The sequence below is a fragment of the Strix aluco genome, chromosome 21, assembly GCF_031877795.1.
Source record: "Strix aluco isolate bStrAlu1 chromosome 21, bStrAlu1.hap1, whole genome shotgun sequence".
NCBI classification, from domain to species: domain Eukaryota; kingdom Metazoa; phylum Chordata; class Aves; order Strigiformes; family Strigidae; genus Strix; species Strix aluco.
In genome coordinates, this window is record NC_133951.1 from 9,462,710 (window position 1) to 9,484,596 (window position 21,887).

The 21,887-nt window shown below is 58.1% G+C and overlaps 1 protein-coding gene across 1 annotated transcript; it reads right to left on the minus strand.

Annotated features, from left to right (window-relative positions):
- Positions 1 to 10,402: 10,402 nt before the first annotated feature.
- FOXJ1 (forkhead box J1) lies at positions 10,403 to 15,127 on the minus strand. Its single transcript, XM_074847113.1, has 2 exons — positions 14,607 to 15,127; positions 10,403 to 12,035 (listed from the first exon to the last, which is right to left on the minus strand). Exons 1-2 carry the CDS (start codon positions 15,108 to 15,110, stop codon positions 11,247 to 11,249), a joined length of 1,293 nt encoding a protein of 430 aa, XP_074703214.1. The 5' UTR covers positions 15,111 to 15,127; the 3' UTR covers positions 10,403 to 11,246.
- Positions 15,128 to 21,887: the final 6,760 nt, after the last annotated feature.

A 21,887-nucleotide genomic window follows, 5' to 3' on the forward strand; every position in this document is an offset into this window, starting at 1 on the left:
TCAGCTTCTTTGCTGCCAGGCTGTGGGGGTGGCCAAGCCCAGGCCCACTCTGCCATGCACCTGAGGGTAGAAACAAGGTGTAGAAGATTATAGGGGTTTGGGTCCAGGGAAATGAAATTATAGAATTTTGAATGTGAATTATGGAAATATAGGCATTTGCAGGAGTGCAGGTCACTCTACCCCCATTCTGCACGCATTTTCTAGAAAGAAAGGCTACCACCGCAGGGAAGCTGCCATCTGATCTCTCTTCCAGCATAGGTGGGGGTGGCTGGGTTTGTCACATGCTGGGGCAATTACAGGGTTCTGCGTCTCATAAACCATGTCCAGCCTGGAGCAGGGAGCTGGGTTTATCAGTACAGACAGTCCCAGCCTCCCGCCGTCTTGTGCTGCTCTGAGGCAAGGCTGCTGCCACGCAGCCTGTTCCCATCCATCTTGTCAAACCACCCCGGGCTCTGGAAAGGAGCTGAAACAGCCCGAAGAGCTTCTTTTGTTCAACAACTTCAGCGCGTTTCATAACCCACCTTATCATGCTGCAAACAGCTGTGCCTGGGCTCTGGCTGTGTGAGGGACGAGGCACAGCCGGGGCGCTGTGTTTTCTATGGGTGACATTGCCCAGCCATGATTGCCTGCTCATGTTTTATGGGGACACCTGCTAGAGAGGATCTTGTCCTTTGGGTATAAGAGAGAAGGTCCCTGTCCAGGGTCAGTACCCAGCGCCTCTTGTGCTTTTTCCCACTGGGCTGATGTGATTGGGAAGGTTTTTTTCCCTTGTACAGCAGAGCCATCTCTTTTTAGAGCACTCTTACCCCCCCATTCAAAGGGCAGTCAGAGCCAAAAGGAAATCTCCCCTCACTGAGCGTGGGGAACAGGTATCTGTGCTCCCCTGAATAGTGCTGTCTATCTCCTGAAAAGCCAGTGAAAAGGCTCCCTCACCCCCTCACAGGGTGACTGAGTCCTCAGAGCAAAGAGGGGGAGCTGGGATAGAGGCACCCAGCCCACATCCCAGCTGCCAGCTGGGGTGGTAAAGAGTGAATAAATGTGCAGAAAGTCAGTCTGCCAATAAATAGTGTAAAAAGTGCCCGAGTCTGTGTAAACACGAGGTGCAATGCCACATCTGAGGGGAGGCAGCAGAAAAAACCTGGCTTACTGGTCAATGCAAAGAGTCAAAGCAGCAGGGGTTACGTCTGGTAAAATGAAAAAGAAAGTGTAGAAACACTGCAGTTTGAACGTGTGTTAAAATACAGTGCAAAAGGGCACAAAGCACAGCTGGGATCTCTAGGCTGTAAATACACCCCCCAGCTTATCGCTGGCTGTTTCTCTGGCGGTGGGTACAGCTGGCGGAACAACAGCTCCAAGACAATCCTGGTCCTGCTGCCTTCCCGCCAGAGCGCCACGGCCGCGCGGCTCTTCCCGCCCTGCAAACCGCCAGCCGCAGGGTCCCCGCAAGCCCGTGAGGAATTTCTTTCTGTGCTGAAGCTGCTGCAGCAGTTGAGAAGTGAATGTGGTGACTCAGCAGTGGCTGCAGAGGAATGCTGAGTCACCCTTTGCTTCCCCCTCCATGAGACAGAACAGGGAGAAAAGCCCCTTTTTCTCCCCTGGAGAAGCGATTTTCATCCAGGTGGCTGAGCTTACTATCAGCATGGGCACAGAAGGCAGAAAATGCAGCCAACACAGCTGAATAAGGATTGCATCCTCAGTGCAACGTTCAGTTGGGGTTTTGGTGCACTAACGAGAGAGCTAACGAGTCCCTTTTGCAGTATTTGCCAAGCAAAGCTTGTTCCAGTTCTCCGAAACCCAAGACACAGGATCAGATCGGAGCCCAACACCTTTGTGGTGTGGAGGCTGTGGGGTTCGAACGTCATGACCCTGTTGTTTAGCAACAGGAGTTTTTGCTGCCACAGGCATGAGGAAGTGGCTCCTGTTTGTGGAGACGTGACAGTCGCTTCTCTCTGAGGACAAGGTGTTCAGGGCGTTGGTCATTGAAAACGCTGCAGAAAAGAGAATCGATCTGATTTGTAGGTGGGGAAACTGAGGCAGAGAGGGGCTTTGCTTTGCCTGCTCAGGGCTTGGCTCCGGGTCACTGGAAAGACCCAGATATTCCCCAGATCCGTATTTCTATTGGCTGCCTTTATGGTGGCAAAGGTCATTGCAAAAAAGGTGTAATCTTGACAAGATTCGGATAAATTCAATTAATAGTAGCTCTCAAAGCAGGGACTTTCTGTCCCCTGCATTGTAGCTCGCTACTGCTCACCACAGGAACAGTTCCTGCTTTAAAAATAGTCATTTTATTGCAAAAAATGAATTATGCCTACCCTTGCCTCCCACCAGCAGGGTTAATCTCACTCCTGCACGGAGGGGACAGTGGGGACATGACAGGACACAACGGGGCAGCAGCGCTCCCCGAGCCGCAGGAGCTGCCTGTGAGGCACGCAGCCTGCGGTGGCGAGGGCAAAACAAGATTAATACAACCAGGAGCCTCCGAAAGGGCTTTGCATTTGATGTGAGAGAGGAGAGAGATCAGAGTATGGAGTAGCTGGGATTAACATAAAATTACAAAACTTTCATTATGGGCTGAAGGGCCGTCCTGGGCTGTGTGCCCCCATGGTGTGACCTGCCAGTGCCCCAGGCTGCAAGAACGCGTGGGAACACCGTCGCCGGTGGCACTGCCCTCGCCTCCTCCCCAGATGCAGCCTATTCTGTCTCCTCTTAGGTCAGCCGGATAGAAAAAGCGATTAATCTTTAGCCAGATTAATCTTCAGCCAGAAAAACCAGGAGCTCTGAGCTGGCTGAGAAATCCCCAACTTTCCCCTCCAGGTGGGGTTAAAAGGGGAGAGCCCCTGAAAGAGGGAACAAGTGCACAGACAGGGCTGTTACCGTGCCCATGAACTTGAAGGGATGAGAGAGGAACTAAATCCACCAAAGGACTTTGCCTCCCTGGTAATGTTTCCAAGCTCTACTGGCTTTGCTTTGATCCTGACCTGGGTCCAGAGCATTGCAATGTGCCATAGGGATGCACAGTGCTCACGGAAAACCGGGTCCATGTGGGACAAGGGTTGATGTTTGGGCTCCCTGTATGTCTGGGCTTCCCAGACCTTCCCCTGAGGCACTGAGGACCACGCCAGCCTCACTGCTCCAGGGAAAGGATGTGGCGTGGCAGCAGTGGCACTGAAACAGCGCCCAAGCAGTCGCCTAACGGGGAATCCCTCAACAACCCTCTCTTCTTGCAGGAAGGGGGTTCATGGGGATCAGCCCCTTGAAGGCTGGCCCCAAAAGTCCCCCAAGCCCTCACCCATTGCATACACAAGCTGTGCATTCCCTCCCTCCGGATTTATTTGCGGAGGGAATTACGGTCCTGCTGGGAAAACCTCCCCTGTGCTCTGATAACTGCCTGCATAGCCAGCTCTAAATGGCTTTTTGTAAAAGAATGACCAGGATTAACGAGGTTCCCCTCGTCACTGTTTACTTAGTGCTCCGCCAGAGTGGGGGGAACCGGGCAGAGACCCCTTCCTCCTGCCGAGCCCCTTGGGCTACCAAGGAGCTGATACATACTGGGGACCAACATGGTGCCACCCAGCACATGGCCGAGCCCTTCCTCATCTCCCTAGAGCAGCGGCTGAGGTTCCCAGCTGGGTTTGGGATGGGTGGGATGTGTGTGCGTGCACCAGGAGTGTTGGTCCTGCGGACAGAGAAACTACAGGGCACTGTATTTCGTAAGCTGGGGGCCGGGTTGGGGACGATGCTCATTTTCTCTCTCTGCCACGTTGCTGGGGAAGGAAGGGGGGTGTTTGCCATGCGGGTCAGCGTCGGGCATGTGTCTCCCCACATGACGGGAACAGGGAGGCCATGCAGGGCTGCAGCTGGCCCTGTCCCCTCCACAGGAATGCGCTTGATGACCCCAGGGCTGGCGGGGAGCTGCCTGGCGAGGCCATGGGGGTCCGCCAAGTGGTGCTGGTCCAATGAACCCTGCTCCTGTGGAGGGGACCCTCCTCTGCCATCCCTCTCTGCCTGCAGTGGGGGTCTTGCCTTCGTCTGCTGCACTCTGGGGGGGCTGGAGCCGCCACAGCTGCCTTGTCACTGCACTGCTCCAACCTTTAGATGTTTGTACATTCCTGCCTGTTAATGTGTCTTGTACGGGCCAAAAGCCACCAGGATGGAGTGTTACTCCCCCCCAGCACCTACAGGTCTGCTCCCTCTGCTCCCCAGCCAGGAATTGGCACTGACCCCATGCTGGGTGGGAGCATGCACTCCCCAAAGGAGCAAAAACAAATCCCTGGCTCATGCTCAGGCAGCTATGCCTGCCTCTGCTAGGAGCGATGAGCATTCCACCCCTCAACACCAGTGAACTCAAAATGCCCACGGAGCTCCCAGGGCAGATGGCAGTCGCCTCTCCTGCTCAGGCATGGGGAGCAGGAGCGCCGTTTTGGAGCAGAGCCGCGCTTCCCTCTGCTGCCAGGCTGGCACACTGCCCGCCAGCACAACGCCAGGCCAAATTCTTTGCGATTTCTAGGTCAACACCCGCCTCTCATAATGCCCCCGAGCCCTCCCGCTGCCTGCGCCGGCCTCCAGCCCAGCGGCCCCTGTGTGCAGGATGGGCACATCCCTGGGGATCTGCACCCAGTGTCCCCACACTGCTCAGCCCAGCTGGCCTCATCCATAACCCCTGGATATTTGGGGCTTATGCCCACGTTGCCCTGAATTGGGCCATTCCCCAAATGCGCCTGCTTGCCCTTGTGCTACCTTTGCTGCCCAGCTCCGCCGCAGCAGCACCAAGGGGTGAACTGTGTCTGCAGGGTGCAGAGCCTGCCCCTGCTTGTACTTTTTGGCAGGGGGTGGGGGGTTAAAGGCCCATCCACTGGACTCAGACACCAAAGAAGGTGTTTGCTTTGGATTTCTAAAGCAAGTTTCTCACTGTCCTGATGGCAGTGAAAAAAAAAAACCTCAGGACATGGGATGGCCCTAATGCTCCAAACCTGGAAATAAATCACCTGAAAAAACAGCCTTTGTAAAGAAATCGTGGTGGCCCCGGTGCTTGTTTGCAAACTGGCCAAGTTTCGATCTTGGCGTGATGTGGTTTCCCAAAGAAAGAGGCAATGTTGGCACTGCTCCAGTGGCTCAGCCCCTCTGCTGCGGGGGCTGGATGCATCCCCCCCGTCCACGGGGGCCGCTTTCAGTGACATGGGCTGAGCTGGAGGAGCAGGAGCCCTGTGGGGCTGGGACATCCCTACCCGGGCACGCACTGGGGGGATGACGGGAATGAGGAGGAAGGGGCAGCATGCCGAGTGTCTCCTCGTGACGGCATTTACACAGGGGCTGTTGCATTGTGGCTCGGATGAGCGGCTGCCGGCGCTCCCCCCACCGCAGGGCAAGCCCCGGCCTGCCGGCGCATTGTGCCAGCCACGCCGCCGGGAACGGCCGCTGGCAACGGCCCACTGACCCGTCCCGGGGCTGCCTGAGGCGCAGAGAGAGGCAGGGAGCTTTGCCGGGCGGCTCCCCGGTGCCAGAGGGTGTACCCCCCATCTGTGCCCTGAAAACACAGCTGAAAACTCAAGAGTGCACACATGCTCCCGTAGCGCTGCCCCAGCATTGCTCTGGGCTGGATGTGGCCCCCAGCAGAGCCCCGCTCCCCGCAGAGGGACCTAACCCAGGTTCAGCAGCATGAGCTGGGGAGCAGGACCAGGGGTCGGGGCACAGGGGGATGCCCAGAGCGTGGGGGTTGTCCCCACAAGGTACTTTGGGTCAGATCATCAGGTTCTGGTCCATATCAGACCACTGCCTTGCCCTGCCTCAGTTTCCCTATTAGGATGCTGTAAACCACCCAAGATATGCGAATGCCACAGGCCCCACAGGGCTCTACTAGCAATGCAAAGTCACTGCTGGAAAAACAGAAAAGGGGCTTTCAGTTTTCAGAGCCACCTTTCCCAGAGCCCCTGCAACCCCACTGAAAGGTGTTTGCATCCAGCTTGATCCCTCCAGGCAAAGACATCGGGGTCCAGCCCTGGGGCCTGTCACAGCCTGTCTGGGGTTTGCTATGGCACCTCCATTCCCTCAGATGGAAAACCCTCTAAAAATCAGTGTCATAGGGGCAGGGAGTCCCTGAGCCATCCCCAAGCTCTGTCCCTCACTGCAGGGCTGGGGGCCAGGCTGCCCCGATGCCACCCCCACCCCTGTCCCGTACCAAGGGTGGAGCTCCTCGCCCAAGTGTGCTTCCCATGAGATTTCCCATCCATGTGAACTCCTGGATGCACGTTTGGGAACCTGTTTTTTCCCAAACTTTGGAGGTTCATTCATTGCTATGCAAGGCGAGTTCATTCCCTACCCTCCTCCATCCTGTTTCCCCCTTCTTCCCCCTCACCACTCTGGCCATCCCAGCCTGGGACATTAAAATGGGCTGAATTTTGCACGATGGGGGGGGGGGGGGGAAATCTGGGGTGGAGGGAGAACCCATGAGCTGTGACCTCCTCCAAACGCACAGCACCAAATCCACACAAGAAAAACAAAAGGCAGGGAGATTAGCATTTCCAAACAGAGCAGAGATGGCCCCAATCTTTGAGCTGTTTATTCTAAGCGTTGATTTTCAATATTTAGGATGATTAGCAAGTGAAAGCCGGCTGTTGCCAGAATGGCTCCATGCCAGCCCCGCACTCAATGGAAGGGAAAGAAAGACTCGGCAAGAAAAGGAGAGAAAAGAAGGGCTTATGTGTATATTTTTTCCCCCTCTGTGAGCGGGAGATTGGTTTGAGGTGTCAGTGTTTGCCCATCAGGGAGGGATGATGGATGAGGGGGCTGGGGGAATAGCAGAAATAAATAATAAAGGAATAATTGCCATGTGCTTGATAACCGGTTGGGGAAGGACCTGGTGGGGGCTGTGAAGGCTGACTTTGCAGAGAGTTTTTGGAGTTGGGCACTTTCCAGACCTGCTTTGGTGGGTGCTGATGGTGGGATGCCCGAAAACACAGCTGGCTCTGGGCTGCAGTGGTTTGGGTTTTCACTGCATGGTGCTCTGCCCACACATAGGGCAGGGGGGACGCTGCCAACTTGGGGGTCCCCAACCCATCACCACCCCTGTGCCAGGCGAGCCAGGGCAGCCCGCAGGGCTGGACCAGCCCCAGCCACAGGCTGCAATCCCGCTGCCACCGGCAAGCCCGGGCAGGCCGGGTGCTGCCGCGTCCCGACCTCCTTCCTGGCACCGCGCTTCACCCCGAGCACATATGGGCTTTGTGTGGGCAGCAGCGTGGCGTCCTGCCTGCCTCCATGCCTGCGGGAAGCGATGCTCCCACCCATAGCACCCCTACTTGTGCACCTCATGGCTACTGCTTAAAAACTACGCCCCCCCGCCCCAAACCATCTCACTGAAAGAAAAAAAAATTCACATCCAAGCTGGTTTTGTTGCTTTCAGAAGCTGAACAAAACCGAGGTTTTTTCAGGCCTTGCCTGGTGCCTCCTTTATATTCACCCTTTCTCACTTTAAAACCCTCAACTGGCTCCAGCAGCCTGGAATATTTTTTCCTGGCAAGGTAATTTTTTTCAGTCCTCTTGCAGGGTGGGGATTGCTGGGGGCTCCTCTTTTTCCAGGGGGTTTAAAAACAGAAACTACACACTTATGCCTGGCAAAACAAAGTAAATAAGTGGACCGAGGCACAAAGAGGCTGCCAGCTTTTTGCAGCCCTGCCAGTGCCACCACTACTGGGGGGAAGTAGAGAGCAGGTCCCCAGGTGCTACCAAGGGGGAGATGAGAAGGAGAAGCCAGGACAGGGAATTCCTTATTGCCTTTTAGGGTTCATGGTCCCCAGGCTGAAAGGAAAGCCTAGATCTGCTTCCAGAATTCCCCCCCAGACACATCAAAGCTGTCCCCCACAGGGATAACCTTACCTCATCCCAAGGGCTGCATCCTGCCCTCCCAGCACAGAGCACACACGAGCCAGAGCCAGCCTCTGCAGTGAGCTCAGCTCCTATTTTGGGTTGAGATGGGCCAGATTTGGAGAAGCTGTGACCACTGCAGAGCAAATGGGCAGCCCTGGGGTTGACTGCTGCAGTGCCTGGTGCCGATGGGATCCAGTAGATCACTGGGGAGGTGATAGGTGCTCCTCATGTGCTGGGGAGACAGGAAGGGCTGTGTCCCCAGTGCAAGAGGGATGGGACACCCTGGAGCGGGTCCATCTGAAGCACCAATCTGGATGAGCTGCAGGCAGGGTCTGGAGGGGGATCTCTGTCCCTGGGAATGCTCAGATGTGACAGGGGGGACTGGGCAGCCACCGAGCAGTGGCCAGACCACCCTTCTCCAGAGTCCCCTTCAAGCCTCCTTCTCCCACCATCCCAGTGGCAGCCCTGCCCCACAGCTGTGGGCATAGAGAGGTGCCCACAGCCCGGCCCAGGCCAGCCTCACACCCAGCCCCTCATCCCTGAGCCAACCTGCTCTCCCCATGGGGCTCCCCAAAGCTACTGCCCCCAGACCCGCCACCCCCCCCTCCACCTGTGCCGGGTGGGCTGGCAGCTGAGCGTACGCTGCTTTTCCTCCCTGCCTTGGCAGAGCCCAACCTCAATGTAATTGGCCTCACGAGGGCTTGGCAATTCCTACAGCTTCTGTGCAGCTTCTCTCACCGCCCTGTACCCAGGAGGGCTCCGAAGCCACTTGTGTTTCTCAGGGCATCCACAGAGCTGGGTGGAGACGTGGCACATGCAGAGGGATAGTGCCAGGCACGCACACCATGTCACCGCCAGGAGCTCCCCGCAGGGGCAGGGAAGGATGCTCCAGGGGTTGGGAGCAGCTCCCAGGAGTCTGGACAGCAGGCACAGCCACCCTTGTGCCACACAGGCAGGTGTAACCATTGCCACGCAGGTGGTTTGTGCCTCAGTTTCCCTGCGGAGCATTGCTGTGCCACCGTGGAGGAGGGGTGATAGCACCCATGTACCAGGGCTTGGTGTGCAACCAGGGATGGGCTGGTGGAATGTCCCCTACTTCCAGGGAAGAGGGTCAGACAGAGCCAGGCAGTGCTGGAAGGAAACAAGGAGGCCAAAGGGGGTTTTCTTCTTCATTGTTTTTTTTCTTTTTTTAAAAATTGGTAAATAACTTGCCATGAAAAAGGTTAAATGCACACATATCTCTGCAGTTCTTCAGCATCAGTATAGAGGCCCCAAAACAGAAAAATATAACAAGAATAAAAAGCAGCATTGCCAATACAGAGATAAACATCTACACCAACCCCCAAAGCCCCCCAGAGACACTACCCTTGCTCCCCAGCCCCAGAACACCATCCCCAGCAGTGCATGGGACTTCAGAAGCTGGCATGCAGGAAAAGCAGCGTCCCCAGCCCCAGCTCTGCTGCTTGCATGAGCTGAAGATGTTGGTTCTCAGCCTGCCCCACGCTTTACTGGGGGGATGTGGGAGCTGCACTCCCACCTCCACAGCTCCAACCCTCTCCCCGAATTCGGATGCAAATTACTCCAAGGGTAATTTTTTTTTTTAAGCTTGTTTATCGATTTATAGTGCACCTATACTCTTGCTAAATTATAGGACCTCACATTGAAGGTCCCAAGTGCTTTTGTCACCAAAAAAGAAACTTTACAATCTTCAGTTTTTTGGCAAGTCTAAGACACGCCACGAAAACTACAGCTTCTACTTATTCCATTAGGTGATGGATGCTCTATATCTAATAACCTACAGCGAAGGAGAGGTGAAGAGTCCAGTTCTTGAGGGCTTCAAGTCCATTTTGGCAGAGTTTGGCTCCACTCCCAAAATGTTTCTGAGCTACTTTGCAGAGACCCTGCCACGCTCTTGCTGCACACCAAGCCAAAGGGCCAAAGCTTCAGTTTGTGTCAGTCCCCCCGGCTCTCCTGGCTGACGAGCTGCTCCCAAAGAGATGGGACTTCATCTGTGCTGCGGTCCCCAGGCCCGTCTGTGGCCTGAGCTCCTGAATGGAGCCTGAGTGTGGATTTCTTCCCTCTCAGTCCCACCTGGGAGCATTCGTTGTGGAGTGACCTCATGGCCACCAGCTGATGGCCATGCCACAGTGTTTTCCTTACAGCTCTCCCAAAAGCGCACCTTGAATCGGGGTCCTGTGTTGCCCTGGATGAGCAAAAGAAGTGGAAAACAGCAGTCTCGGACCAAAACAAGGGAGAGGGGCTATGTCAGCTGCTGAAAGACAGAGAGGGTTGACGCTTGTCTAGATCCTCTAGCAACTGCAGGGATGATTTTGGGTACAAAAAGGATGAAAGCTGGTTCTGAGAGTGGCCAGGTCCTGCATCCTTAATGAAACCTGTTGTTCCTGCTGCTGCTTCCCTGACCTTGGGGTCTGTGTAGGGATTTCTCTCACATCCCACTCCTCTCCCTGCTGCAGGTTTTCCAGCAGCTTCTTGGGGGTTTTTCCCCCCAGGTCTTAAATATCTTCTCACAGAGGCACTACCACCAGCGCTGATGGGCTCAGCCTTGGCCAGCAGCGGGGCCAACTTGGAGCTGGGGAAGCTTCTAGCAGCTTCTCACAGGAGCCACCCCTGTAGCCCCTCGCCTGCTACCAGAACGCCGCCACACCAACCCCATCCAACGCCCAAACTGCATTTTCCCTAGCGCCCCGCTATTAAGGGATGCTAGTGCTAAAAAGAGAGGTTTCTTTGAATAGATCATATTTAATAGATTAGAGAAAAACAAAAAAAAAGCAAACATGCTGAATTTATAAACCTTTTCTTCTTCTCTAAACATAAGTTGGGAGGGAGGTTGAACTTGGGAGAATCCAGAAGGGACTCCTATCTACTTGCTAGCTAATTATCACACTATACCTACCAACTACTCTAAACAGAAAAAGGAAAGAGAAACAGACAAACGGGGAGGGAATTGCACTTAACCTATCGAGTCCCAAACCACCAGGAATCTTGTGTCTTGGATGGGATTTAACAGGTGCTCTCCTTTAGCCCTGAAGGAACATATGTCCAGCCCATGGGAAAAAGAAAAAAAAAAGATAATTCACATTTTTTACTTTAAGAGTAGAAAAATAAGTAGTGTTATATTTGTTCTTTTGAGGAAACTCATGCACTAGAGACTGCTGATGTGTCCTTTAAAGATATAGCAAGCAGTTCTTGTGGTATTTTTTTCTCCCCTGGTGTTTCCCCCCTAGTAAATCATCTGACAATGAAGCTGGTCAAAGGCAATGTAGATGTCTCTGTCTCTGGAACATCTTGTCCCTTGGGAGTGCCAGAAGCACGGGGGGGGAGCATCCTCCTAAAGTCTGTGTGGCCTTTGAAGGGTGTCTGGCCTCTTAGATGAGAGATGCCAGACTGCTCCAGTCACTCCCATCCGCTGGCAAAGAGGCATCGCTGAGGTCAAACAACTGCTCGATGTTGACAGAGTTGGAGAGGTCATCTTCTGTCTCTTCATCCCAGGGATGCTGCAGGAGGGAAGTAGCCATCAAGGTCTCACCAAAGTCAAGGTTGCTCTGGTTGGATTTGGTGAGGACCTGCTCCTGCCCCCGGGGACACTCAATGTGCTGCCCGTCTCCTGTCAAGTCCAGGTTGACTGTTGTGGGGTTGATCGGAGGCGTGAGCTCCAGATCGTCAAAAAGGGAGAATTCCCCATTCAGGCTGGTGTCAAAGATGGCTTCCCAATCAAAGTCCCCTTTCAGTGATCCCAGCTCAGTCTGCTCATCCTGGCTCAGCAAGGCAGAGCTGGAAAGCCGAGGCACCTTAGCCACTTGCTTGAGTGAGGGCTTCTTGCGCTTGCGCCCTGCTGGATTGGAGTTCAGTTTGCTGGTGACATCTTCAAACTCTTCCAGCAGCTGCTGTGACTCCACGTTGAGGTTGAAGATGTTCTTGGAGGCGGGACCCAAAGCAGCTGGGCTGGTGACGCACTGTGCTTCTGGCTGGGCTCTTTCGGTGAAGGCCGGGTGGAGCTGCACTGGGGTCATTCTCCGCTTTTTGGAGGCACCATTCTTGAGCCGGTCAGCGTATTGGGGGTCAAGCTTCCAAAACCCACCTTTCCCTGGCTCACCCTTCTCCCGAGGCACCTTGATGAAGCACTTGTTCAAGGACAGGTTGTGCCGGATGGAATTCTAGACCCAAAAGAGAAAAAAAAACAAGGCTTAATGCTTGTCTGCTGCTGCAGCCACTACCTGTGTGCAGAGGCTGGTGGAAAAGGCCATTTTCAGCAAGGACCTTTGGGAAAAAGCAAGCAGAAACAGCAATGTCAAGCCATCCCGGGCTACATGCCCAGCAGAAAGTCCCCTGCCCCGAGTCACTGGCAGAGTTTTCTTGCCTCTTGTCTGCTCCAGCCAGAGGTGGCAGGAGCCAAGGGGGTCAAGCAAGGACTTGCCAACCAAGAGGAACTTTGGGGCAACTGTCCTTGGCTGTAACTTGTGACCATGGGGCCTTGGATCATGCCGAGCACTGGCAGGACCCAGCCAGACTTGCTCCAGGTGTGGAGCTAAGCTGGAGGAGGGCAGCTCCTCCTCCGTGGCTAAGGAAGGAGAGGAGGGTCTTTACACTGCTGTGGCCAGGACCCCATTACAAATGGCAACACATGGCAGATGGCATCATCTGGGTCCTCCTTCAGTCCCCCACTTCATCTGCACCTATTGTTAGTGTTGAGGGGAAAAGGCCAAAAAATAAGCACCATTCCTCCCCACAGCCAGGCTGACCCAAGCCAGACAGGCAAAACTGGAGAGACACAAGGGCTGTTCCACTGCAGCCCTGTGTATCCCCAGAGGTGCATCCTGGCCTGGGGAAGCTTGGTGTGGAATCACTGCATCTTCATCATCGCTCAAATGAGCTGAGAGGGGAAAAAAAAAAAAGGAAAAAAAAGAAAAAGAGGACTTTCTGCTCCCGTTGAGTTGTTCTGACAACATGAATATGCCTGGAGTGATGTGAATAATCAGAAAGGAAACTCAGTTATTGGGTAAATAACCCAGTGTTGGACTCCACAAAGCCAAGACTGTATTAAGAGATTGGATATGGTAGAGGTTTTTTTTTTTTAATGTTGCCTGGATATCTTTATGCTTATTCATCCATAATCCGTAGTGCCGAATAGGAAAAACAAGGCTTGAATGCTTAGAGCTGTTGAAAAACACACGGGTGCACGCACACACACACACACACACACACCAAAACCCTCCTCTAGGCTGAAGCTCCTTGGGTGTGTTGGCTCCTCTCCAAAGCACTCAGCTCCCACAGGAATATATCCATCTCCCCCTGGAGTATGGGTGGCATGACCTTTCCAGGCTGTCTTCACGTACGGGAATCGGGATAGGGGATGAGAACACAGCCTTGAAAAGACAGAAAGAAAAAAAAGGAGACAGAAAGAAAAAAAGACAGAAAGAAAATAAAAGAGACAGAAAGAAAATAAAAGAGACAGAAAGAAAATAAAAGAAAAAAAGAAAAAAGAAGCAGCAGGAACACAGATAACCCTGCAAACAATCCAGGCTGTGGTAACTCCAGATTTACAGTTTCACAAAGTTTTACAAGGGTCAGAGACTTGCAAGCTGAATTCTCTGCTCCCCATCTGCCCTCCCCATGCCAAACTTCATTCAGCCTGGGCTGCCCTCCATTATCACCCGGTCGGAGAACATATTTATCATTCCTGCCTGCAAGAATCCTGTGAACCCCCTGCATCCCTGCAGAGAGGGATTGGAAACCTTTCTTTTTGGAAGGCACCCCGTTAATTAAAACTGTGGTGATTCTCCAGCCATGAGTTTGCAGGAGAAAGTCAACCCGCTGGCACACAGCTCGTCCTCCCTCCTCGCTCCCCTAGGTCCCCCCGGCACAGGGGAGGCCAGGGGACCCGGGTGGCCCTGGAGAGGAAGTGGGGAGTTCCCTTTCCCGTGATGGGCTTCAAGAGCTGCCAGAAACCCGCCTGCCTGGGGAGAAGGTGGGCAACGCCTGGACAGGGGGGTTGCAGTGGTTTTGCCCAGCCCTGCCTGGGTGAGCCCCGGCCGCCGGGATTGCCGGCACACTGCGGATTTGGGCTGGGAATAACCAGAGCGGAGGGATGAGCCACCCGGGTCCCTCCTGCCCTGCCACATCCTAGAGAGCGTCAAGTGCCGGAGGTCCCCTTGCATGATGGAGAAGAGCAGCGAGCCAAGGTGGCTGGGAAAAGCCCCCAAAGCTGGTGAGCCGCGGGGCTGTCCCCTACTGCCTGGGGACACGCTGGTGCTAGCTGGGGACAGCAGCCCTACGGGCCCTCTCTCGGGCTCCCCTCTGAGGCCTCCCCAGCTCGGCACAGTGATGGAGCCTCCTTTGCCTGTCCAAAGGGACAGACCTGCCCTCTGGCCTGCTTGGAAAGCAGCAGCACTTCTGCTCGGAACCTGCCCAGCGAGGGCTTTGTCCAACAAGCAGCATCTCCCTGGGGATCCTCTGCTATGCCTGGCCCTCAGCACCCCGAGATGCTCGACCTGGTGATTTCGTGTGTGCTCAGCCCCGAGAGACCCAGCACCCCATGAGAGTTCCAGGAAGGTGGAGCTGGGGACAGTTTCCCGTTACAGCCCTTCCCCACTGGCTGCCAGTGCCGCTCTGCTCCCAGCGGGATGCAGTATCCCCATGGGAGCTTGCCTTGCCCGCTGGAGGCTGTGGAAAGCCCTCCCCAGCCCTGCGGGCAGAGAGAACAAGCAAGGGGTCTCCACATCTCCTACCTGCCAGGTGGGATCAGCGTGTCTGAAATAGCAGAAGTTGTCAGTAATCCACTTGTAGATGGCAGAGAGGGTGATGTGGGGCCTATCGCTGCCTTCCATCGCCATGCAGATGAGGGTGGCATAGGAGTAGGGCGGCTTGACGTGCGGGTTGGTCTTGTAGTCCACGTCGTCTGCGAGCTGAGGGTGCGTGGCCATGGCGTGGTGTGCTGCCCTTGAGGTGGAGGAGGAGATGGGCTTGCAGGGAGCGTGGGGCATGCCCATGCACGCCGGGTCAGCAGCCAGGGGCGAGCATGGAGCAGCAAAGCTGGGGATGCCGTGACCATCGAGGGGACCTGGGCCACTGGGGCAGCAGGAGGACTTGCCCATACTGGTGTTCTTGATTGAGAAGTCCTGCAGCCACATGAGGCTGGTCAGGCTGTCATCCAGTTCATACGAGTCCTCCATGCTGTCCGTGTTCCTTTTGTTTTTTCCTGCCCGCTGGCAGCTCGGCCACCCCTCAGCCATGGCTCAGCAGCTCTTGCCTTGACGGGACGCACGTCAAGGGGAGGGAGGGGACGGGGCAGATCCTGCAAGAAAAACAGGGAGAGGCTTGAGGCTGCCTGAGGTGCAGCCGCTCTCTGGCAGCCGGGCAGGGCTGGGCACGGCTGCTCCCGCTGCCGCTGGCTCAGCCCCATCCCCGGGCTGCTGCGCTCGGGAGCTGCAACGCCTCCCCCGGGGGTGCTTCAGCGGCCCTGAACCTCGGGGAAATGCCCTCAACCCGCCGTGCCCCGGGCTCACCCACACCCCGCTCGGCTGCCGCTGCCCAGCAAAGCCTTCGGCCGAAGCAAAATTCAAAAACAAACAGCAACAACCCCCCCCCAAAAAAAAACCAAACCAACCCCACAGTCCAAATGCAGCCCTGCCATGCCACGAAGGGAGGATGTTTCTCCTCCCCGCCGCTAGCAGGACAAAATCTCAGCACCCGGGACCTCCGCCAAGTCCCTTCAAGTCCCCCCTCCGCTACCGACTCCCCCCGCTTTCCTGCTCTTTCTGCTCCTCCCTTCACCCGGTGCCCCCCCAGCAGCCCGGCCCGGGGGGGCGCGGGCACACCCCGAGCGCACCCTCACTCCGAGCGAGCCGGCATACTGAGGCTTCGCTTAGTGCCGGGCCCCTGGGGATGTGGCTTCTGGCTTTTGTGCCGGGCTGGAAAGCCGAAATCCCGGCTCTGGGGGCCAGGGGAGACCCCGGCCGGCGCCGAGGAGCCGCGCACCGGCTGCGCCGCGGCGGCTGGGGGGGTTCCCCGCTTGGAATGATGCCGGGCTCAACCGCCTCGGGGGGGGCGGGCGTGGGACCACCTGCCCCGCTCCCACCAAACGGCCTGTGCCCCTTCAAATTAAGGCTCAGGGCAGCGGCAGCTTGGTCCCCAGTGTCACCCCCCCTCCCCTGCAAACTCCTGTGCCCTCAGGAAGGGAGATCCCAGGAATGCTCGCGGAAGAGGGCGGGGCGGGAGAGGCAGTAAGAGTAAAATGCGTAAAAAGAGTAAAAAGCGTAAAAAGGACAGTCCGTGCTCTCCCCCCGCGCAAACCTCCGGCCCCTGCCAGCCGGCATCGCCCGAGCTGCCCGGCCGAGCCCCCGGCAGAGCTGTCCCGCGGTCCCACCGCCCTCCCCAGCCAGCCCGCCGCTCCCCGCCGCTTTCGGCCACCGCTGCCGGTCCTTACCCCGTCCCAGCGATGGCCCCCAACTTCCAAACGTCAACCCAGAGCACGGAGATGCAAAAAAAAAACCACGCTGAGGAGAAAAATAAAAAAAGCCAAAAATCAAAAAAGCCGCAAATGCGGAGTGGGGGGGCTGGCGGGAGGTGGTCGGTGCTGTCCCCGCTCAGGTCGCGCTGCTCCCGGCGCCGGGCCCTGCCGCCGAGCCGCCGTGATCTCCCGGCCGCTCAGGGGCCGCCGTTAAGTACCGGCTCCCAAAGGCTTCCCGCGTTGCCACGGCGACGCTCCGCCCCGTAAACAGCTTCCGGCCCTACCATTGGTCTGGGCGTTGCCATGGGGAACTGGAGGGCACCTGCCAATCTGGCTGAGACGGGGCCGTCTGGGGACCGGCCCCGGGGTGGGGGAGCCCCTCCTGGAGGGGTCGGACGGGCAGGGCTGGGGGACCCAGGGATGCGCCGGGGGCCCCGCTGCTGCAGGGGAGCAGAAATTTCTATTTCGCTTTTCAGCAGGGCGATACCCAGAAAACAATCCCAATCCTCAGTTTTCTGCCCTTCTAACAAGTCATCTTGCTCCGGAGCAGGACCTTCCTCTGTAAAAACGCACCTGAAGGCAGCGAGAGCTCGAGGCCTTTCCTAGAGCAGCCTGGGGTAACGCACTTCAGGCCTCAATTCTCCCATCCCCATCCTCCTCCTTTGCAGGATTTGGCCACCTGCAAGCCTTCCCCCTGCAGCTGCAAGGTGCTGCCCCCACACTTTGGATCATCCCCCTCCATTAAAAGCAAATTATAACCGCCCCTTACAGCCCTCCTCACCTTCGAGGCATCAGCTCCCAGCGTGAGTTTCTTCCCCAGCACTGGAGGGATTTCTCCAGCACCCAGCTCCTTAGCGCTCCTCTCCTCCTCCAGGAAAATTCCCCTCGGGGTGTCCTCGTCTGTCCCAGCAGTTCCAGGGGCCACGGAGTCTGTGCCATCTGCTTGGCCACCTGCGCCCCACGCCAGGAAGATGCCACTACCCCAGGCCGGGTACCTTCCTGCCGAAGTTTTGTTTGTATTTGACCTTCTCCATCCCAATAGGGGCTGGAGGAGGCAGGATTTGGGGTGGTTGGGTGATGTGGCTTGGAAGGACCTTGGGAAATGTTTTAGGAGATTTGAAGTAGCTGGGCTGGTTTTGGGGAGGTGCCTGGGTGACGGGTGGGTGGATGCTCCCAGCCAAAAAGGGTCTCCAGCCACCGACCCCCCAGACTCGGACTGTCTTTGCCTTGTAACCACGAAACAGCTCTGGACTCTTTGTCAACAGAAGATACCCTTTATTAAACATACTCTTAAAATCCAAAACATGCTCAAAGCAAAGTCATAAGCAGCAATCTGGTTTCCTTCCTTAAAGCCCTTACACGTGGGTTGCTGGAACAAGGGGCTGCCCTGTGAGACAAGGGGCTGTTGCCTTTCACCTCACGCTGCCAGCACTGGAGACTCCTGCCTGCCCCTCATCCCTTCTGGGTGGGCAGGGATGGTTCTGATGTCACCCAACCCAAATCCCGTATCTCCTGTGCCATGGCAGAGGATGTTTATTTGCTTGCACCACGGCAGCAGCACACTGCTCGGCTGCAGCGTCCCCCCAGCTCCTCTCTGTCACTGTGCTCTCACCGGCAGCCGCAGTCCCTCCGAGCGAGCAGTAGGTGCCTGCACGCAGACGCCCATTATGCAGCCACCCTGTGAGCTTGCTCAGCTGCTCCTGCAGCCTTGGGGACACTCAGCTTGGAGCAGCCAGAAAACCCTCCTGTTCACCCTCCCAGGACCCTCCTGAGCAAGGACCTGCCTGTTCTGCCAGCAGCCACAAGCGCCGTCGCAGCCCTACACCGTGGTGCCTGGCCAGGCCTGGAGGGCTCTCATTGTCCCCTTTGAAACCACGAGGAAAGCTGGGCTTTGGTAAACGAGCCACCCCTGGAGCATCAGCCTGATTTTCCCTCCCCTGCCCATGCTGGAGGGCTGGGGAACAGCTGGCCTCCTGCAGCCCCCCTGGTTTTCTCAGCTCAGCGTGACAGTGAACCCCAAAGCTCTCCCCGTGCCCAGCACGGTGCTGCTGGTTCCTTGGGGCTGGAACACCCAAACCTGTGGGTTGCCCCAGCACGGCACAGAGCAGCACATCCCCACGGGGGGATGCAGCGTGTCCCCAAATGGGGTGCAAGGCTTGTTCCCACCACTCCAGCCCTCTCTGCTGTCAGAAGCTCCCATCCTACAGGATGCCAGTTTGGAGGTGTGACCCCCCATCAAGCACCCACCCCTGCTGAGCTTACAGGAGACATGGTGGGGTGTCAGCCTGGAGGAAGGAGCAGAGGGGTGGCCGACACTGACCCCACCTCCAGCAGGACCCACACCAGGGCCACAGAGCGAGCAGCTACCGCAGCTCTGACTGTAAACCAGGCAGAGAAAACACCCCCCCAGCCCCAAAAAGGGCTTTCCATCCCTCTTTAGGAGCCACAGCCATCAGCAGAGCCTGTGCTCCTCCATGGGGATGGGCAGTGGGGACCTGCTCTCCACACACACCCTGCAGCCACTGTGGGACGTTGTTTTCACTGGACGAACATCTGTCCTAAGGTAGCAGTGTCCTCCTGCAAAGTGGAGGTGACCTTTGCTATCGCATCTGTGTGACAAAACCAGGTGGGGAAAGGGGAGCTCAGCCTCCCACCCTGGGCTGGCCCAAACAGCTCCAAGAGCTCGCTAGATTGGGATGCTGGGTCTGGTGCTCCTCAAAGTGGCTTCTGACTGTCCCTGATGCTTTCTAGGGTGGAGCCTGGCCTCTGCCGACGAGCCCATCAGGTCCCCCAGGGCTGTGGCTGCGTCCCTACCCCATTGGTGTCCCCGCCGGGCCCTGCGGGGCAGGGGCAGCCCCACATCCCTGGTGCAGAGCCGGGGGGGCAGCTGAGACAGGGCTGTGGAGGGGTTGCTGCTTCCTCCCGCCCCGGCATCCCCCCTCGGGGCAGTCGGTGACGGTGTCGGTGTCTGTTTGCCCAGATCTCGTGCTGCACTCCATCCCCTGCTTCGCCTCCTCCTCGGACGAGTGTCTCTGGACAGACTGGGCGATGGAGAAGAACAACGTGGACGGGCGGCAGGTGAAGCACCACGCCTGCATCAAGAGGAGCGAGGGCTCGTGCGCCTGGTACTGCGGCACGGCCCCTCCCAAGCAAGAGTTTCTCGACATCGAGGACCCCTAAGCCAAACGAGCGCATTCCAGTAGCCAGTAGAAAAAAAACCTGCGAGATGTTAGACTGGTCCATGCTGATATCAATTCCTGGAGACAGCATGAAAATCTGCTCGGCCACGGGGGTCCCCGGGCTGCGGCAGCTGCCGTGCGCGTGCAGGGGGCAGGGACAGGGACCCGCAGGGCTGAGCAGGGTGCGGGGGGACCCCGCTGCCGGGGCCGCGCTCAGCCCTGGTGTCCGGGCAGCTGTGAAGGAACCGAACCCTCGGGAGTGGTGGGAGCTGCCCCGGCTGCGTAGCAGGTCTACCAGTGGCCCTGCCGTGGGGGAGCCACCCCAGCAGCTCTTGCCAGGCAGCGCTCCCCACCGCAGTGTCCCCAGCTGCCCTCCAGCGCCGGGGACCCCTCTGTCCCCCTCCCCACCCACCGTCCGTCCCTCCCTTTGGGGTGCAGGAAGGGTACAGCCAGGGGCTCTTGGGTGGGGGGGTACCATGTGGCAGATCCCCCGGCTGCATGCAAGGGGCTCTGGGCTTCTCGTGGGGCCGGGTGGCTCCTGCGCAGCTGCTTGTCCTGAAAAGCTGGAGGGACACGTTAGCATGGCTGGGGTGACCCCCCCATCCCTGCATGCACCCGGGCACTGCTGCCCCTCTCCCCACGGGGACACGGAGGTGAGTGTGGGGTTCACCGCCCTCCCTGGCATCACGGAGCGGGGGGTCTGCTCCCCCTACAGCCGCCTGCACGGGCGGAGAGCTGCTGCCAGACCCTTCGGCTGCCGTTGGACGGGCTGAGACCCACCAGCCTTGGCAGGCAGGGAGCAGGGCAGGCAGGGAGCTGCGCCTCGACGGCACCGGGGGCAGGAGCTCCGGCTGTGTGGGTGCAGAGCGTTTCCATCATGGCCTCGTGCAGCTGCTGGCTGAGCCGGGCCACGGCCTTCGGCAGCACCGGCCGAGCTCCCTCCTCATCGGCAACGGGAAGATGGATCCCGGCACCCGGCCGGGCGCGGGCAGCAACGCAGCCGCAGGAAAACCCGTCCCCTCCGGCGAACCCTCCCGCACCCCTCGGGTCCCGCTTTTCTCTGACCCGTTCCCACACCGCGCGGTGCCGGCCGTGGGGCCGCCCGTCCGCGACGCCGGCAGCACCGGCACGTGCGCCCCGGGAATCCCCCCCGCAGCCCCGCTCCGGGGCGTTTTCATGCTGTGCGTCCCCGTCAGGTGTGAGGGGTCGTCCTGGACCAGTCTGGGCCATTCCAACGTATTAAAGAGAAAAATTAAAAAGAAAAAGAAAAAACCCCAAGCTCTAATCACTCCCATATACGAGGCCCGTTCGCTTACTGTACGGCTGTATCACAGGTGCCATTTACTCCTGTCTCTGCTCTAGTCTGTCTCGGAGTTTATTAATTTCCACTTGTTTTGCCACCGGCTCCGCGGTCCCTGTGCTGTAATTTCTGTTCCGCCGGGGCCGCGCCGGCAGCTCCCGGGCACTGGAGAGCGGTGGCGCCGCTCCTCCGGCTCGGCTCCGCTCGGCTCGGCCCGGCTCAGCTCATCCCCCGGGTCCCGCCCAGGATTAAGTCGGGTCCCGGCGCGGCCGCTCCCGGTAGCACCGCCCGCGGGGTGTAACGGGGGGCGTGGCCTGTGGTGTCGGGGGGCGGGGCCGCGCTTTTGTCTAAGTGACGCAACAGTGCCCCCACCTGGCGACGGTTGCCGCGGCCACCGTGTCCCCCGCGGGGTCTGGTTGGGGGGCGACAGTCCGCGGCAGGACACAGACGGAGAAGGAGCGAGTAGAGAGTAGGGAGAGGAGAGAGGAGAGAGGAGAGAGGAGAGAGCGACGGACAGCGACCGAGAGCGACCGGTAGCGACAGCGAGAGGGAGCACGAGCGGGCGGGGGCGGACCCCTGCCCGGCGCCGCCCCTTCGGGGACCGGCGTGAAAGCTCCGTGTGGCGGCGGCGACAGGAGGGCGGTTCCTCTACTACACGTGCACGCCGAGGTGGCGGCGACCCGGATGGTGAGTGCAGCCGGGGACGGAGGGGACGGGAGAGAGCGGGAGCGGGAGGTGTCGGGAGCGGGGCTGGGGATGGGACGGGACGGGACGGGACGTGTCGGGACCGGGACCGTCACCGGGAGGTGCCGGGACCGGGACGGGGGCTCGGGATGGGACGGGAGGTGTCGGGACTGGGACCGAGACCGGGGCTGGGGATGGCACAGGAGTTGTCGGGACCGGGACCGGGGTTGGCGATGGGACAGGAGGTGTCGGGACCGGGACCGGGAAGTGCCGGGAACCGGGACCGAGAGCGGGGCTGGGACGGGAGTTGTCGGGACCGGGAGCGGGGCTGGGGATGGGACGGGACGTGTCGGGACCGAGACCGGGAGGTGCCGGGTTCGGGGCTTGCGCTCCAGCC